The 20,393-nt window shown below is 35.0% G+C and overlaps 1 protein-coding gene across 1 annotated transcript in view; it reads left to right on the forward strand.

Annotated features, from left to right (window-relative positions):
* The first annotated feature begins 1,478 nt into the window (after positions 1–1,478).
* Positions 1,479–20,393, forward strand: part of LOC123525859 (uncharacterized) — a 177,554-nt gene continuing 158,639 nt past the window's right edge. The window contains exons 1-7 of the mRNA XM_053538077.1: positions 1,479–1,565; positions 10,870–10,968; positions 12,105–12,208; positions 12,883–13,014; positions 13,259–13,393; positions 13,633–13,694; positions 14,133–14,194. Of these exons, the coding sequence (XP_053394052.1) occupies positions 1,490–1,565; positions 10,870–10,968; positions 12,105–12,208; positions 12,883–13,014; positions 13,259–13,393; positions 13,633–13,694; positions 14,133–14,194 (670 nt within the window). The 5' untranslated portion in view covers positions 1,479–1,489. The remainder of the gene's footprint in view (positions 1,566–10,869; positions 10,969–12,104; positions 12,209–12,882; positions 13,015–13,258; positions 13,394–13,632; positions 13,695–14,132; positions 14,195–20,393) is intronic.

The following is a 20,393-nucleotide window of genomic DNA, read 5'->3' on the forward strand; positions in this document are numbered from 1 at the left end:
CTTCAGTTTTCTTTGGTTGAAGAGTGTACCTTTCCATGTTTGAAAATTCTTCAGCTATGCTGATTAAAACTTGTGTATGAGCAGTTAAACTTGAATTTAAAGTGATGTCATCAGCGCATGCGCTTCAACTTCAACGACGTTCTCTCCAACGTCTCTGTGGACATCGACTGGAGAGGGTTAAAAACTGCACATGGCAGAGTGAGAAACGCATCTTCAACGTTCGTGTTGTTAAAACGACTTATGCCAAACGTACATCTCACAGTTCCAATGTATGATCCAATTTCTGTTGCTGCTAAAGTTTTCAACAAGGGGTTTACATAAACTTTATATAAATCTGCACTTAAGGAGGTAGGTTACCTTGTTACCAGGGTATATTCAAATTAGTTGAACCGCAGCAATTTTTTGTATTTCGTGTAATTTTATGTTTTAACTGCTACAATCTCAAGTCCGTTTATCTCTAATGTAGCTTTAAAACATCTCATTTCTAACGTAAGTGATATTTTCGTGTTATTTGCATTTATTTAAACAAATTTTACAGCTTCAAATACTTACAGCAGTACCCCTCGTGTGACAATATTATGGAAAAAATCGTTCTGCATGCTGCTATTATTCTGATGGATATTGTTGAAATGCAAATAAAAAGCCGAAGCTGTGTTCCTGATATAGACCAGTGTCAACGCTTTTGGATTTTACATTTAGATATATAGGTCATGGGCTTCGTTTCCATGGTAACATCAATTCAAGAAACCTCAATTTTATACTGAAATTTGAACAATTTTAAAGCTTAGTTTTAGTAAATAAGTAACAAATTATCAACGTCGGCGACTTTTCGCAAATGTTACAAACAAATAACACCATTAAACGTTGATAATATTCGAATGCAAGTAAAGAACCCCAAAACATTTTGTTCTTGACTCTTCATTGAACACTATCGATTGGTTAACAAAAGTTCATACGAAGTCGTCTGCTGCAACATGGTTGTCCGTTCTAAAGAAAAAAAACGTATTGAACCACAAAAAAAAACCTTTATACAAAACTGCAAGAACCTCTTGTTTACACAAAAGACAATACTTTCATGCTGAAAATGCATCTGAGGCTTTCTCTAGCCTTCTGTTTTTCAAAGTTTTCTTGGGGGAGATCCCCCAAACACCCACCTCCCACACTGTCCCCCTGCTCGACGCTTCCCGACTCGCAAGTGCCCTTTCTCGTTTGATTCCTGGCTATTCCCATTGCGGTATGTCCTTGGGCAAAGCACTTTCAGTCGACCCAGCTGTAAATGGATACCAGCAAATTGCTAGGGTAAAGTATAATTGTTTTTAAACTGTTCTTGAAATAGGGTCGCTAAAAAGCCAAGCCAAAAGCTTTACAGAGCTTATGTACATTGTATTGATTCACAAAAGGACGGTAAAAGAAATAAATTTGCATTTCGACAAGCGGCATGACGGGCCTCCGAGTAACGTCCCTTGTTTCCTCTTCATTTGTATACAACATGGCGGAGATACGAGTCTTTTCTCGTTTATTTTCTTGTTTTTGTTGTGTACTTTGTTTTATTTGCTTGACAAGAGGTAAAATTAATTTCCTTTCACTGTCCATTTGTAAACATGTTTGATATATAAAGAGTTTAATAATAAAAGTAGTTTATATGCTAAACAGTTTCAACCGTTTTTATGTTGGAAGTTTGTCCCCCAGTCAACTCGTCCCTGATTTGGTCATTTCGTCCCGGTCATTTCGTCCCCCTCGGCGATTTCGAATTGGTCATTTCGTCCCCCTTTTTTTAAACGTATTCTTGAAATAAATCAAAATATGATAAATTAACAGGTCTAGGAAAGTGGTATATTTACAGATTATCTTAGTCCTAAATATAAGACCTAACATAACTCATATCACTTTATAAGTGCATTTTAATTGATATTTTACATTTTTTACTTTCTATGTTATGTCGAAAAAGGCTTTGATAGTAAAATGTAAAATGTCAGAATATTGATTGTTAAACGTCAAATGACAACTTTTTCACGTCTAATTATTTGGACTAAGATTATCTGTATTTTTTGATGGGTAAATTTACAGAGTGTGTGTATGAAAACAGATGAAATTACATTTATTCAAAAAACCACAGCTTGAAATTGATTGGTTTATTTACAGTATGCATAAATCAACGTCATTTGTGAGTTTCAGCCATTTTTATTGACGGAGTTTTTGGCATTTTTAAAAAATCTAACATCAACAGAAATGACTGAAAGTTACAATTGACCTTTATTTATGTGTACTGGTTGGGAACATTTTCCAGACAGGACCAGTTTCCGGACACATGTAATATACGCTTTATTTCGTTGTTATTCAAGTAATTGTTTCATCTACATAATTTAGATATTTGTTCTTCATGTCTACAACAAATCACTATTTTATAAGGCTATAAAACGTTTGGGTTTTTGATGATAACTCACCTGCGTTCACAAAACAACTTTCTGACTTAACGGGGCATGAATATAGCATTGCACATGCGCAGTAGTTCACACAAGCCGAGGTATCAAGTGGGGAAGAAATACTCAGACTACATAATGATTGTCTGCTGATAACATGTTCTACTTTTAATTTCACGGTAAAAGTTACATAAGTGCAGGGCTGTAGATTTTTGCACTAATTTTATTCTATATCTATTGGAATCATCAGGAATTCTTATAAGACGAAATTCGAGTTTTTTATAGTCAACCTCGGATTGCTTTCGTAGCTGGTATTGAACGTCGGGTTATGTTTCATGTGCAATTTTGAAGAGATGAATGATTAAGAAATGTGTAGAAATAGTTAAATTACTTATTTTGATATCAAATTAACAACAAAACACCGTCAAAATATTTGTCCGGATACTGGTTTACCTGACGGAAAAAATAACTTATTTTAGTAACCCCATTTGAGGCCCCATGGAACCCATATTTTACGTCACAACGCGATTCTGATTACAACATCAGATGTGGAAGGAGCTGAAGTTTGTGCAGTGTGGGCTTCATTTATGTAAAATATTTTTTCAGGGAATAATGGAGCCGAAATAAGAAAATGTGTCCGGAAAATGGTTCCCAACCAGTACCATAAATAAATCAATTAATTTCAAGCTGCGATTTTGAGTCCAAATATGATTTTAGCAGTTTTCAAACATTTAATCTGTAAATTTATAGATCAAAAAATCTGTAAACTGTAAATATACCACTTTCCTAGACCTGATTAAGTCGGGGTTTTTTTTTTTCAAATAAGTATATATTTAATGCTAAAAATATGCATAAGTTTTCGTTTGTTGTAAGAACTTTTTTGCTTCAAAAATGATCGATTTTTGTAAGTCTGCTACAACATGATTGCTTTTTTAATGTTCGTAGCCTATTTGTTGCTGCTTATTTCCAAACTCTTGAATAAGATTAAACTTTTTTATTACAAATAATTTCCTCAATCCAATCAACTATTAACACATTTCTTTAGTCAATCAACAATTTCTCATGCAATTAAATACCATAAACACCTCCCAATCAGCCCAATCAATGACTTTTAATGTGATTAAATAACCTTTAACACCTTTCGTATATATAGGTATATATAGTCTATATACCAATAAAAGAAATTGTTCTTTGTTTCATATAAAATTCAGCTACTTCAGACCAATTGTGTTACAGTTTCTAGATTTTCACTACGTCGTAGACCTATTTTCCACAAGATATCCATACATTTGCGTCAAGAAAATAAAAAGAAAAAGGGGTGTTGAATAGTATGCAGTGAAATGCAAGTCAACTGAAGTCAGGTACCCTCATATTGCCGCATTTCAGAAAGCGGTCCGCAGAATAAACACCCTACTTTCGTTTTCAAGTAAACAACTCAAAAACATGCGAGTATTAGCATGAAATGTGTCCTATTTTATGTAAAATTCATTCCACGAGTGAAAAAATGCCCATTTGACCCCCGATTTACACGCAAATGCGCGAAAAATGGAAAAATTAGGATCTATTTATTAAGGACTTCTTTCGACTACACCACGGAAGCACATTTTGGACCGAATTACTGCATTATAACCTATAGGCTTATTAGTCCCCTACTGGTTGAAAACCAGTTTCGGGGACTATAGGAATGCGTTTTTCCCTTCTGTCATTTCGTCCTTCCGTCCGTCCACAATTTCGTGTCCGGTCCATAACTTTGTCATTCGTTAAGGGATTTTAATATTACTTGGCACAAATGTTCCCCATGATGAGACGACGTGTCATGCGCAAAACCCTGACCCCTAGCTCAAAGGTCAAGGTCACAATTGAAGGTCAAAGGTCAACAGGGCTTTTCTCCTGTCTGGTCCATAACTCTCCCATCCATGAAGGGATTTTAATATCACTTAGCACAAATGTTCCTCATAATAAGACAATGTGTCATGCACAACTTTCAGAACCCTAGCTTAAAGGTCAAGGTCACACTGAGCAATCAAATATTAACATGGCATGAACAGGGTCTGTTTCGTGTCCGGTCCATAACTCTGTCATTCATTAAGGGATTTTAATATCACTTGGCACAAATGTTTCCCATGATGAGACGACGTGTCATGCGCAAATCCCGGATCCCTTGCTCAAAGATCAAGGTCACAATTGGGGGTCAAATGTCAACAGGGCTTTTTTCCTGTCCGGTGCATAACTCTGCCATCCATGAAGGGATTTTGATATTATTTGGCACAAATGTTTCCCATGATAAGACAACATGTCATGCACAAAACCCGGACCCCTAGCTCAAAGGTCATGGTCACAATTGGAGGTCAAAGGTCAATTGGGTTTTTTTCCTGTCCGGTCCAGATCTATGTCGTCCACCAAGGGATTACAATATTGCTTGGCATAAATGTTCCCATTGATCAGACGACATGTCTTGCGTAACACCTAGAACCCTAGCTTAAAGGTCAAGGTCACACTTTGAGATCAAAGGTCAGTAGGATTTTTTTCCTGTCCAGTCTATAACTTTGTCATGCAAAACAGGATTTGAATATCAGTTGGCACAAATATTCCCCTTGAGGAGACAATGTGTTGTGCGCAAGACCCGAGCCCTTAGTTGCAAGGTCAAGGTCACACTTGGAAGTCAAAGGCCAAACGAGATTTTTTCCTGTCCGGTCTGTAACTCAACAATGCTTAAAGGGATATTAATAATACTTGGCACAAATATTCATCACCATAAGATGGAGTGTCATGCACAAGAACCTGGTCTCAAGATCTAAGGTCAAGGTCACACATAGAGGCCAAAGGTCAAATACAAGAATGACTTTGTTCGGAGCATTTCTTCTTCATGCATGGAGGGATTTTGATGTAACTTGGCAGAAATGTTCACCACGGTGAGGCACCCTTGTTTTTAAGCTCACCTGTCACAAAGTGACAAGGCGAGCTTTTGTGATCGCGCGGTGTCCGTCGTCAGTCCGTGCGTCCATGCGTAAACTTTTGCTTGTGACCACTCTAGAGGTCACATTTTTCATGGGATCTTTATGAAAGTTGGTCAGAATGTTCATCTTGATGATATCTAGGTCAAGTTCGAAACTGGGTCACTTGCCCTAAAAAACTAGGTCAGTAGGTCTAAAAATAGAAAAACCTTGTGACCTCTCTAGAGGCCATATATTTCACAAGATCTTCATGAAAATTGGTCAGAATGTTCATCTTGATGATATCTAGGTCAAGTTCGAAACTGGGTCAGGTGCCGTCAAAAACTAGGTCAGTAGGTCTAAAAATAGAAAAACCTTGTGACCTCTCTAGAGGCCATATATTTCACAAGATCTTCATGAAAATTGGTCAGAATGTTCACCTTGATGATATCTAGGTCAAGTTCGAAACTGGGTCACGTGCCGTCAAAAACTAGGTCAGTAGGTCTAAAAATAGGAAAACCTTGTAACCTCTCTAGAGGCCATATATTTCATAAGATCTTCATGAAAATTAGTCAGATCGTTCACCTTGATGATATCTAGGTCAGTCTAGAAAGTGGGTCACATGCCATCAAAAACTAGGTCAGTAGGTCAAATAATAGAAAAACCTTGTGACCTCTCTAGAGGCCATATTTTTCATGGGATCTGTATGAAAGTTGGTCTGAACGTTCATCTTGATGATATCTAGGTCAAGTTTGAAACTGGGTCACGTGTGGTCAAAAACTAGGTCATCAGGTCTAAAAATAGAAAAACCTTGTGACCTCTCTAGAGGCCATATATTTCATGAGATCTTCATGAAAATTGGTCAGAATGTTCACCTTGATGATATCTAGGTCAGTTTCGAAAATGGGTCACATGCCTTCAAAAACTAGGTCAGTAGGTCAAATAATGGAAAAACCTTGTGACCTCTCTAGAGGCCATATTTTTCATGGGATCTGTATGAAAGTTGGTCTGAATGTTCATCTTGATGATATCTAGGTCAAATTTGAAAGTGGGTCACGTGCCTTCGAAAACTAGGTCAGTAGGTCAAATAATAGAAAAACCTTGTGACCTCTCTAAAGGCCAAATTTTTCAATGGATCTGTATGAAAATTGGTCTGAATGTTCATCTTGATGATATCTAGGTGAAGTTCGAAACAGGGTCATGTGCGGTCAAAAACTAGGTCAGTGGGTCTAAAAATCGAAAAACCTTGTGACCTCTCTAGAGGCCATACTTGTGAATGGATCTCCATAAAAATTGGTCAGAATGTTCACCTTGATGATATCTAGGTCAAGTTCGAAACTGGGTCACATGCCATAAAAAACTAGGTCAGTAGGTCAAATAATAAAAAAAACTTGTGACCTCTCTTGAGGCCATACTTTTCATGGGATCTGTATGAAAGTTGGTCTGAATGTTCGTCTTGATGATATCTAGGTCAAGTTAGAAACTGGGTCAACTGCGGTCAAAAACTAGGTCAGTAGGTCTAAAATTATTAAAATCTTTTGACCTCTCTAGAGGCCATATTTTTCAATGGATCTTCATGAAAATTGATCTGAATGATCACATTGATGATATCTAGGTCAGTTTTGAAACTGGGTCACGTGCGGTCAAAAACTAGGCCAGTAGGTATAAAAATAGAAAAACCTTGTGACCTCTCTAGAGGCCATATTTTTCATGAGATCTTCATGAAAATTAGTGAGAATGTTCACCTTGATGATATCTAGGTAAAGTTCAAAACAGGGTCACATACTTTCGAAAACTAGGTCAATAGGTCAAATAATAGAAAAACCTTGTGACCTCTCTAGAGACCATATTTTTCAATGGATTTTCATGAAAATTGGTCAAAAATTTTATCTTGATAATATCTAGGTCAGGTTCAAAACTGGGTCACATGAGCTCAAAAACTAGGTCACTATGTCAAATAATAGAAAAAACGACGTCATACTCAAAACTGGGTCATGTGGGAAGAGGTGAGCGATTCAGGACCATCATGGTCCTCTTGTTAGAATTATGTCCCTTTGTTATTACTATAAATAGATCATTTTGTAACTTATTTATTACTGTTTGTAGGGAAAAATCGAGACCAGTTTTCTGTGGTACAACATGCATGTTACATCCAATTTTTAGGAGCATTTTGACCTATCTCTACCTGGTAAAGAGTTTCTTGTGTATATATATATATATTTTTTCCCCCTTTGTTGTTACTATAAATAACTTATGACACCTTTTTTGATAATCGGGCAAAAAAATGCCATATGAAAACAACAGTTACTGTAGGGTTTTATATATATAAATTTTAATCCAAGTGTTTTGTTATAACATATTGTATATATAGTACAATATCGTTTATACATCATTGACAGATATCAGTCCATTATGTTGTACTGCAGTAGAGGAAATTAGGTGCCTTCCAGTAGGGGACTTTGTATTGCATGGCAATACTTCATTCACTTGTTTTATCCAACCTTATTATCTAAGGTTAACCATTTCCAATATAACTCCTTCAAAACCCACAATGATTTTAAATACCAATTTTCAAAGTCAAAGATATGATAAAAAAGCAAAAACACCTCATATAATTAGGGGGACAAAATCACCAAAAGGGGGATGAATTGACCAAATTTTATCATGAGGGGGACGAAATGGCCAGTTTTAGGGGACAGAATGACCAAATCGGGGACAAGTTGACTGGGGGACGAGTTGACTTGATACCGAAGTGTCTAGCCATCCGGTTACCTCAGGGGATTTCCTAGCCATCCGGTAATTGATTTCTTAATAAATAAGTAATGATTTTTATATAGTTTTAACTGTACAGTACAGTAATACAAATATATTCTTTATTGTGCTTTTTGTCACATTGACGTTGGCGTCCAAACGGATGTGACATCATTTGTATTGTACGTTGTTATTTCTGACGAAGACATAAAAGTGAAACTAGTAAGAATGTGTTGTCTTGGTAATTTTAAATCCTTTTGGTTTTTGCAAATTTAAAAGATGTCAGTATGTCACATTTTCATTCTCAATGTTTGTCAAACATATGGTTGATTGCACCGTTTTAGGTATATTTTCCAAGATGCCATTCCTCCAGTCCCCCTCAAAATTTTGTGCCCCACAAAAACCAAAATCCTGGATCCACCACTGGAAAGATACATGTGTATTATTTCTTTGATTCAGATTGAATTGGAATTGCTTAATCAAAATTCTGTTCAACTTTATAACAGTAAAGAATTTATGTTCAGTTAAAACAGAACAACTAGAAAATCTTATTAATAACGCCAGGTTTATCTGCAGAAAAGTTTAACATAGTTACCCCTCTTATATCGTTAGCCACCATTTGCTTAGGTAAGAAGTAAGGAAGATATGAAAAATCAAGATAATTAATGTGAAATAAGAAAATATAAATGTCATGTCTGTTGTCGAGTTTTAATCTGTCCTAAATGCTCGACTGCTGTCCCTTACAGAAGCAAGCCTCTGTGGCGTACATGCTGCGTATTTGCTGTGTATATGCCGCGAACACAGTAGTACGCCAGAGGAGTACATTTTACATACACCGCATGCCACGTACATGCCGCATACTATTTCGACGAGTACACAGCATGTACGCAGGAGATCACTAGTACACTTCAAGTACGCAGCACAGACTCTGAAAATTTAAGGAGTAAACTGCATGTACGCAGGAGGGACTTGTACAAGAAAATAGTACACTGCATGTACACCGCAGATACTTTGAAATTTGTGCAGTACACTTCATATACGCGGGAAAGACTTGTACAATTTCTTTTGGCATTTATACTTAGTTTTTTTTTTTATAAGTTAAAGTCTGAAGTAAACTTCATATATGCGGGAGGGACTTGTTCATTTTCTTTTGGTGTTTATACTTTGAATTTTTTTAGGTAAAAGTCTGAAGTACACTTCATTTTGAATTAATCCTGGAGCTTTCTAACTTGGATAATTGAAAAGCCTTATTTGAACTTCGTTGCATTACATTTTGTAATACATGAAATAATTACCAAGATAATGCCTCAACAGCGCCCAAACGAGAAGAATTAATAGCTCTCACTGTTATTTGAATACTCTTAAGCAAAATACCATCCTATCATGTTTTATAAAGGCTTTAATGCTCATTATGTTAACTCATTAAGGCCTCACCAAATTAAAAAGTTGTTCATCGGATTTGCCGCTCGTATATTTTCAGAACATCCAAAATTTTTTGGTGCGCTACTTTTTACGGACGTAAAAGTGTATAAATGCTTATATAATTCCAGTCCTAGATTGTTCTCAGATGGATTTTAATCAAAATAAATACATACTACGCACACATCGTCTATAATAAATCATAACACTTATATTTAGTTGCATTAAAGTTGTTTCCCCTTGATGCAGTTACGCCATTTTCTTCAAATGTTTACCAAATTACATGCTACAAAAATTGATTTATTTCATTGAAAAGTGGATGAAGAAAAGCATACTAATTTATTTGATAACATCAATCTACATTATTTTGGTAAGGGTAAATACTTATTAATGCATGTCACTTATCTTTTTTCTGTTTTTTTCTGTCCAAATGATCAGCATTTGCATACAAAAGTTGGTGGGGTAAGGAATTTACATTATCACAGCAGTTTCGCCACAAGAGTACACAGCATGTATGCAGCAGGAGTACACAGCATGTACGTCGCAGGACTCGGGCCAGGAGTACACAGCATGTACGCCGCAGGGGTAGTACACCGCAGGCTCATTTGCATGTGAAAAGTGTATGTGCCGCGTACATGCTGCGTACTATGTAGTGCACAGCATGTATGCAGCAAGTAGTACGCGGCAGAGCTCATTTGCATGTCAAAAGTGTACTACAAACATACTATCGGTGTATGTGCGGTGTATATCCTGCGTACTATTTAAAGCCCTTGATTTCAGTACACATCATGTACGCATCATATACGCTGTATGTACACAGCAAGAGTACGCAGCAGGCCTTTTTCTTCTGTAAGGGGTGTTGCCCTGGTGAGTGGAGTGTAATTGTGTTCCTTGCAGTGGTTTTGTTGAAGTTGGATTGAGATAAAAATAAAAATATTGGCTTCAACACCACTGAGTCAAAAGATCTCAAACTGGTTGGAAATAAGATAACTAAACGAAAAAAAAATTTTTTTATTGTAAAAGTAAAGAATTGGTAACAGAAAGGTTTATGCTAGCTTTTGTGATTGAAACAGTTATTTTTTACTTATTTCTGGGGGGAAAAATAGATTCTTATTGTTATTCAAAATAATTGATCTGAAAACCCTTCTGATTGTTTTGATTGATCAGTTGTGAACTAAACTTGCAGTTCCTATCACTAGTGAATGGGGTCTAACTTTTAAACTTCAATGCTCTTGATTGCCCGTTTAGTTTGTGACACCTGGACCTGGATGTATGAATTGTACAAGTTTTTTTTTTCATTTTCCGCATGATATATAAGTTATGTAGAATTTGTTTTATTCTTTCAGCATATAATGCCTTACTACCAGAATTTCCAACTCATGTTTTCCAGAGACATATCAAGGTGTCTCGACATCAGCCATTCTGTGTGGTCTTCAGGAACGCAAGTAAGTTGCTTCAAATAAAATAAGAATTTAGACTCGTGCAACTGTATTGTAATTACCTGAGTAGATTTATAGATAGTGGCTATACCATTAATTAATTAAGAAATAATTTATAGCAAAACTGTGTTTTAACACTAATTTTACGTGATGGGTGCATATAGGTTGAGTGTAATAATTTCATGAGGGCATGGCCAGAGTGAAATTCTTTCGTACAATGTATAACAGCCAGAGTGTATAAATAGTGTTCAAACACGGTTTTGCTATAAATTATTTCGTTTCTTACATGTCTTTTATGAAAAAATTTAGATCAAATATGATGGAACTGTTCCTTCGCGCATATGTGGCACCATACGGTAGGTCATCATGCTCCTTTCTTTATACACGCATGGACCATATATGGTTGGGTAAGTGTTACACTGTTATATACACAGGAAAAAGTATGTTGGGAATACAGTGTATTTGTATTTTTCTCAGTTTATTATTTAAAACTAAATTATATGGTATTAAAGTGTTAAATTCACACAGAGCAGCTGATTTATCAAATGTTCATTTCATTTCTTTTGTTATGTCTGTGGAATAGTTCCATTAGAGCACAAATGATGTCGAATTACTCTGCACTGTGAATAACCAACTCAGTGTGTGTGTAAAATCAATCAAGACAGTTGTGCTATGTGACATTTCGTTTTAAACATGTTTTAAGTAAAATATTTGATCAAATTTGAAAGCGCTATTTCTTGATGCATATATGGCACTAAATATCATGTCGATGTGACGTCAACATGATATCTTTGTGATGATTTAAGCATTGCTAGTCATATTATAATAGATTAGTTAGTAATTTTTTTTTTGTACCAAGCCTATGAAATTATTCCTACCAGGGGTAAATGTGTCTGGTACTAAGGCGATGAAACAATGTTTACAGAGCAGACTCAGAATCTAACCTTACCATTTGTTAATATAAAAGACTGCACTTAGAAACAACCAGTAAACTGTTGGAGTTCCAGATTTCAGTTTTATATAAATATGTTACAAGAATCATTTATGTAATACTTTTTCAAATATAGTTTTTTTACATTTTTAACTAACTGAAGTTCATTTCTGTCTTGTAGTTTTGTTTTTAATGATATAATATGTTACAGGCACTGGTTCGAAGCTAGAGAAAGTTGCCTATAACCTCTGGTATATAAAACCTGCTGGGGAGAATTTTACAACATGGCAGTTTGGAGCCTTCAGTCCAGCCACAGTAATGCAGTTATACTCTTGATATGTATATTTACAAGCAAGCTTTGACTATTATGACCTTGTTATTCTATGTGCAAAAATTATGATAGATAAAGCCTTGTTATTTCAATTATAGTCAAACCTGTCTACAAGAATCATTCTAGGGAGAGACCAAAAGTAGTATTTGTTTCAAGGTTGTCTTTATTCTAAGGTGAAAATGTTTAAACAGAGATCAGATCATTGGTCACCAGAGTCAGATGGTCTCTGTTCACAGGTAGTGTTTAACATGTGTTTGACTGTACTTAACTAACAAATCCAAAGTTATCTATAATAACTGTGTAACCTGTAAATTATAATGATAGAACAAATGTTGCAGATGTAGATCTGTGTGAACATTTTGTGTATTATAATATGTGTTTAATTGATTTATTTGAAAGAAGCTGTTGGCTACAGTGAAAACAGGATAATTTGGAGCCGAGGGTTTTTTTGTTGATTGATAGCCTGCATGATCATATAGACTATTGATTGTCAACAAAATCAAATTACCAAGTTTGTTCTATACTACATGAACTTTTACAAAAACAAAAAATAGATGATTTCCAGATATGTACATATTGGCAGTTGATACTTAAGCCTTATATGATGAAACCAGAATTATTTTTATGAGACTAAGAAATATGTTTATTTGATTTAAAGGCTCGGATGCCACCAAACAATGTAGAACCAAGAAAGTTACCATCAATGCGATGTTACCTTGGAGAATCATCAAGTTATCAGTATGGTGGTAAAGTTAGAAAAACAGATCTCAGAAACTGGCTTACCAAGTTGGTATGTGACTTCTGTTCCTTGTTTGTCATTTAGACAAGTAGCAACTATAGGGTGACTCATACTGGAAGCATTAGCAGTGTTGTAAAAACATTACTGTAAATGATATGTTGAATATCAACTTTACTTGTACTTAAAAATACGTAACTCTAATATTGATTCCACTATTTTGTAAACATAAAAAGTAGAATAAACCTCACATTACAAGTATAAGATCGTCTTCTGAAAAGGTTTCTGCTACTTTCAGTCATCATTGTATGCGGAACAAAGTGCAGAGGTGACAGAAGAACGTATAAAGGAGGCCCAGAAAATGTACCAAGTACTTTTGTTGGCGTTCCCAGATGGTCCAAGACATCATGAAGTAGAAGATATGATCTATGGTGTATGCACTTTGTTTCCTCTTCAAAATACTTAGTTTATTTTAGCTCTTTTAATTAATGTAAAGAAATCTTGAAGCCTGCTTGATTCAATCTTGAATACACTTCCTAGAAAACTTTAGGATAGTTGCAGTGTTAAACCTATGACCTAGTTGACAGATCACCTTTTCCAGTTTACTGCAGAATGTAAAGTGTGTGTTTACTTGTTTTATCATTTTCATAAGAAAGGAAGTATGTTTTCTAGATGGCAAATGAAATGGATTCCTGTAAAGCAATGGCAGTACATCTGAACTCGGCCCAGGTTGGGTAAGTGTTACACTGTTATATACACAGGAAAAAGTATGTTGGGAATACAGTGTATTTGTATTTTTCTCAGTTTATTATTTAAAACTAAATTATATGGTATTAAAGAGTTAAATTCACACAGAGCAGCTGATTTATCAAATGTTCATTTCATTTCTTTTGTTATGTCTGTGGATTATTTATGCAAATGAAATAAATTTAAAATGTTGTACATACGTATTTCATACAGTGGTGTATTATAGTTGGATATGTGAATGCAGGAGAAAGTTTGATGGAGTAATTTAACTAGAGATGTATGTTTGCAGAATGACATCATTATGTATTAAAGAATTTATACATAGGTCATCATTTGCATTTTTACCCATGTATCTCATTGAAAAGAAATGTTAGCACCTAAAAGATTATTGCACCTTAACTTGTATGTAACATTTATATTTCAAGGTTACTGAGACAGAGGTTTGTTGTAAACAAGTATCCATCAGTGGTTGTGATACACAATAAAGGTAACAGTAACTCTTGTATTGTCATTACAATGAAGGTTTCCTAGCGACTAGCTACTGACATTCTATATATATATATATATGATACAATTTTAAATTTAATACCTTTGGTGCTCCTTGCACCCACTGGATAGGAGTTTGAAGGATATGTTATATAGGTACAGATAAAAATCAGACTAGACATTATTGTTCATATCTTACTCATAGGCAGATCTAAAATATCATGGATGTTATTCTGTTTTATGGATATATGTATATGTGTGAGTTATTTTCATGTCAATGTGCTACAGCTAGGATGTATCCTGATAAATGCTGTGGATTAAAATGTTACCATCTTCTGTTTCAATTCTTCTCATTTTTAGAGTCTTTCGTTTTTTTAAATTTTAACAAGATGTAACACTATTTCAGTGCACTCACATTATGTCTGATAGTGACTGTTATGACAAAGGTTTTTTTTTCTCCATTAAAGTTAGTCTGTTGTCAGTTGACTGAGTTGAATGACAAAACTAAAGCAGGAAAAAATCGCTAAATTTGTGATTTGTCTGTCTGTCTATGTTATATTGTTCACAGATTACTAAGTGCTTATTGAATGTGTATTTTGGCTTTTATAGCAAAAATTATAAGTTTTTTTATATCCAGTGTGTGCACTACATGGAACAGAGTAAAGCATTAATGATAAACAGTGTTTTTATCTAGCATATGTGAGGATTTTGGCCTATACCTAGGGAAGTTTTGTAATTTGGATGATGGATTGATGAAACAATTAGTTTTGAAGTAATGGTATTTTTTTTAAAATGTCATTATAGTAATTATTTGATTTTTATGAAAAATGAGCAGGTGTGTGGAATTTTAGACTCTGCACTAACAAATGCACAAAACAATTCAGATATATAATGGACAAAACATTAGGTATTTTGTCATTATATGTTGATATCTTGACAGATATGTGAGGTTATTAAAACAATTTCCTAGTTCATAATTACAAATACCACAATTTACATACCAGTTGTGTTTTTCAGTAAATGTCAAAATTACAAATTTACAATACCTTCTACAGATGAAATCCCATCTTAAAAGTTCATTTTGTTTACAAACAAATAATGGATTTAAGTGTACAATATAACGCTTGTTTGTCCTAAAGTGCATTCCATACAGCAGTAACATTTAAGAATTGTTTGTTCACTGTTACTTGATGCAATTTTTGGTCCAGAATGCAGTTGTGATAAAACACGAGTTTAAAGAAAAACAAATTTTTGTATTTAGAAAATTATATGAAAAAAATATAAGTCAAATTTAAGTAGTCCTTCGATATTTTTTCAACAAATTTATCGGTGTTGATAAAACAGTTTGCAATAAAAAGCAATTTTACCATTTTAAGTGTAACATAGATATTTCTAGAAATGATGGTGTGTCATATCCGCTGTCTAGAGAATTGCTTCCTGTATTTGTTGTTTACCTGTAAAATTTCAGAGGTAGTGAAGTAGTTCTTGTACAACTAGTACTGACTGTAATATGTATCAATACATCACTGCAAAAACTGCTTAAATGGAAGGAGTTAAAAACTGTTTGCACTGATGCAAAGATAATTTTTATTATCCCCCGCCGATGAAATCGGGAGGGGGGTATTGAAATGGCGTTGTCCGTCCGTCCGTCAGTCCGTCAGTCCGTCCGTCCGTCCGTCCGCAGCCATTTCTCAGTAACTACTTGGTAGAATTTCATGAAACTTGAAATAAACATGAACCAACATACTGCGATGATGCCCGTCAAGTTTTTTTTTTGATTGGTCAATTTCCCTCAGAGTTATTGCCCTTGATTTAATAAAAAATGTCCGTCTGCAGCTATTTCTCAGTAACTAACAGGTAGAATTTCATCAAATTTGAAGTAGACATGAACAAGATACTGTGCTGATGCCCGTCAAGTTTTTTTTTTGATAGGTCAATTTCCGTCAGAGTTATTGCCTTGATTTAATGAAAAATGTCCGTCTGCAGCCATTTCTCAGTAACTAGCAGGTAGAATTTCATCAAACTTGAAACAGACATGAACCAAGATACTGCGACGATGCCCTTCAAGGTTTTTTTCGATTGGTCAATTTTCCGTATAGTTATTGCCCTTTAATTGTTTAAAAATCCACAGATCTGTACATAACAAACCAACCAATTGGAAGAATTTCATTAAACTTCTTTCATTCTTTTCCATGAACATTTATTATAAACATGTGATGTTGTGTACCTACACCTGGTCACCACCTTACCTTGGTCCCCACCCCCCCCCCCCCCCCCCCCCCCCCCCCTCTTTTTTTTTTTTTTTTTTTTTTTTTTTTTCTTTTTTCATTTTCTATCAATATTTATAATCAACCTGTAAACCAACTGCCCCCCCCCCCCCCCCCCCCCCCCCCCCCCCAGCCCCACCCAAACAAACCATTCATTTTCTTTTAATTTGATTTTGACTAATGAAATTATTTGCTTCTTGGTAACATTCTTAACTTTTTGCTGGATATATTTTTTTGCCGTTCCTCAACTCTGACCCTTTCGGCGGGGGATTCCAATTCATCGAATTTGCTTGTTTCATTCAATTTACCAATGATTTTATACAAAAACACCATTTCAGAATGTTGACATTGTTCAAGCTTTATGTATCTATTGTTAAATCAATGAAAATTTCCACATTTTTCTCATCATCCAGTATGTGACTGTAATATTTCCATTAAATATCTGATGCATATAAATGTTGCAAATAAGTTGTTAAAGTTTGTTTTTTGAAAAGTTCACATTATTATATTTCAAAATTATTTTTAAAAATTTATAAAATTTAAGTAAAAGACAAAAACAAAATTGGAAATTGGTTTTGTATACAGAAGGACAACTGTACCACTAGAAATATGAAACAGAAGAGCATTTTTAATTATGTCTCCCCCAGGAGACATATTGTTTTTGCCCTGTCTGTCCGTCCTTCCGTCCATCCGTACGTCACACTTCATTTCCGAGCAATAACTGGAGAACCATTTTACCTAGAACCTTCAAACTTCATAGGGTTGTAGGGCTGCTGGAGTAGACGACCCCTATTGTTTTTGGGGTCACTCCGTCAAAGGTCAAGGTCACAGGGGCCTGAACATTGAAAACCATTTCCGATCAATAACTAGAGAACCACTTGACCCCGAATGTTGAAACTTCATAGGATGATTGGTCATGAAGAGTAGATGACCTCTATTGATTTTGGGGTCACTCCGTCAAAGGTCAAGGTCACAGGGGCCTGAACATGGAAAACCATTTCCAATCAATAACTAGAGAACCACTTGACCCAGAATGTTGAAACTTCATAGGATGATTGGTCATAAAGAGTAATTGACCCCTATTGATTTTGGGGTCACTCCATCAAAGGTCAAGGTCACAGGGGCCTGAACATGGAAAACCATTTCCGATCAATAACTAGAGAACCACTTGACCCAGAATGTTGAAACTTCATAGGAAGATTGTACATGCAAAGTAGATGACCCCTATCGATTTTGGGGTCACTCCATTAAAGGTCAAGGTCACAGGGGCCTGAACATTGAAAACCATTTCCGGTCAATAACTTCAGAACCACTTGACCCAGAATGTTGAAACTTAATAGGATGATTGGTCATGCAGAGTAGATGACCCCTAACGATTTTGAGGTCACTCTGTGAAAGGTCAAGGTCACAGGGGCCCGAACATTGAAAACCATTTCCGGTCAGTAACTTGAGAACCACTTGACCCAGAATGATGAAACTTCATAGGATGATTGGTCATGCAGAGTAGATGACCCCTAACCATTTTAGGGTCACTCTGTTAAAGGTCAAGGCCACAGGGGCCTGAACATAGAAAACCATTTCCAATCAATAACTTGAGAACCTCTCGACCCAGAATGTTGAAACTTCATAGGATGATTGTTCATGCAGAGTAAATGACCCCTATTGTTTTTGGGGCCACTCCGTTAAAGGTCAAGGTCACAGGGTCCTGAACAATGATAACCAGTTCTGATCAATAACTTGAGAACCACTTGACCCAGAATGTTGAAACTTCATAGGATGATCGAACATGCAGAGTAGATGACCCCTATTGACTTTGGGGTCAGTCTGTTAAAGGTCAAGGTCACAGTGGCCTGTTCATGTAAAATCATTTTTTGGAAATAACTTGAGAACCACTTGACCTACAATGTTGAAACTTAATAGGATGATTGGACGTGCAGAGTAGATGACCCCTATTTATTTTGAGGTCACTTGATCAAAGGTCAAGGTCACAGGAGCCTGAACAGTGACTTGAGAACCACTAGGCAAAGAGTGTTGAAATTTAGCGGGATGACTGGACATGCCAAGTAGATGATCCCTATTGCAGCCAACCATCAGTGTCTCTTTGATTTTTGCTCCTGACCCCTATTGACTTCTTGCCTATAGGACTTTGCATTGGGGGAGACATGCGCTTTTTTACAAAAGCATTTTCTAGTTCAATCTTAATTTTCATGTATTCTCCTTAACTGACTTAACCCTATCGAATAAAACACTTGTCTCTTATTAATATTCAATAAAGAAATTGTCAGTATAGTTTTGATATCTCTGTTGTTAGAAGAACAATAAAATTCATAGAAACTCATTTTAGTAAGATACTAAGCTTCTTTTAAAAAAAAAAGCAACGATTTCAAGATGTCATATCAGCATTTTTGCAAGCGTTAAATTTTACAAATTTTGTTATGTGACAGATATTACTCTTTCTCCCACATGACCATGTAAATAAAGGAAAGTTTATCAATTGCGGATATTGTTTATTTCTTGATTTTATAGCAAAAAAAAAAAACACGGGTTTCTAGCGTTATACAGTATTTCACATATAAATGACCTCATCAGTGACGCCACAACTAGAAACTCTAATAACGTTATTTTCACTTTGACGTTCAAACACTTGTTTATAGATTACAATGTATCTGTCAAAATATTTTATTAAATGTTTTAGAATTTTGAACATTGTTTAGGCATTTTTATGCAGAAAACCGAGAAATTTACAACATTCCTAATTTTAATCCGCATATTTTGATTTAGAAAATGAAAATGTGAAATAGCTTCCTTTTTGCACTAAGCGCTTTATATATCCTCAATATACACATAAGTCTAACAACTTGAACAAGTAAAACAGTTTTGAGATGACCCCTCAAGTTTGGTTTAAGTACAGTGTACATGTCGAGGGGTGAATGCGACAAAGTGCTAAGTGCATTTCATGAAATTTTACAGGAGAAGGAAAAAACATTCCAGTTGCTTCATAATTCTGACAGCTGTTGTAATATTTTTAAATCTGATTAAAAACAACTTTATTTTTTTAAACCTAATGGAATTTTTAAAGAAATGTCTGACAGAAAAGAAATTTTAATTAAAATGTCACTTAGAACTTTTTCGCACTCCAAATAGATACAAATTTGCAAAAAGGTAAGTGCGACAAAATTCTAAGTGATTTTATATTTTATTATTAAAGGGACATAAAATTATCTTTTTGTACCCAGTTTTTTGTAGTGGTTGAGATCATTGAATAAAATGAACCTTACTAAAACCATGTCACTTAAAACTTTTTCGCAGTCATTTTTGTTTACTATTATAAAACTTTGTGACTTCGAAAACAGTCTAAGTGACATTATAAGTAAGCCTTTACAATGTATAGGTCATCCAAAGTTTTTGCTTTTGAGCTTATTTTTCTTAAAAAGGAAATATTTTTCATGTATCTATTAAAACAACATGGTGTTTGATGGCTGGACACAAGAAGTGGGCCCTTTAATTTCTTTCACAGTAATCAAAAGTGTTCACTGTACAGAGCATAGCATAACGAATGAAACTGCTTTATCTGCTGATAATCATTTCAATAATACATGAAAATATTTATCACACTAAGAAACAACACATAATTGTTTTCCATTTTATTTATTTAAAGCTTTTAAACTTAGTAATCTCTCAGACTCACAATTACACTGAACAAAAATGGCTAGCCAATCACAATGTATCTTTATAAATTATATTCTTTGGCTTAGTTAGTGTATCAGTTTTAAGAGAATTATAAAAACTGTATTTCAGACATGATATTTTCCTCGGAGTTAAAAATTCATGCATTCTAATATGACTAGCAATGCATTATTCATCACAATGTTATTATGTTAACATCATGTCAACATGATATTTAGCACCATTTAGTGCTTTCAAATTTGATTC

This window comes from Mercenaria mercenaria, chromosome 3, assembly GCF_021730395.1.
Source record: "Mercenaria mercenaria strain notata chromosome 3, MADL_Memer_1, whole genome shotgun sequence".
NCBI classification, from domain to species: Eukaryota; Metazoa; Mollusca; class Bivalvia; order Venerida; family Veneridae; genus Mercenaria; species Mercenaria mercenaria.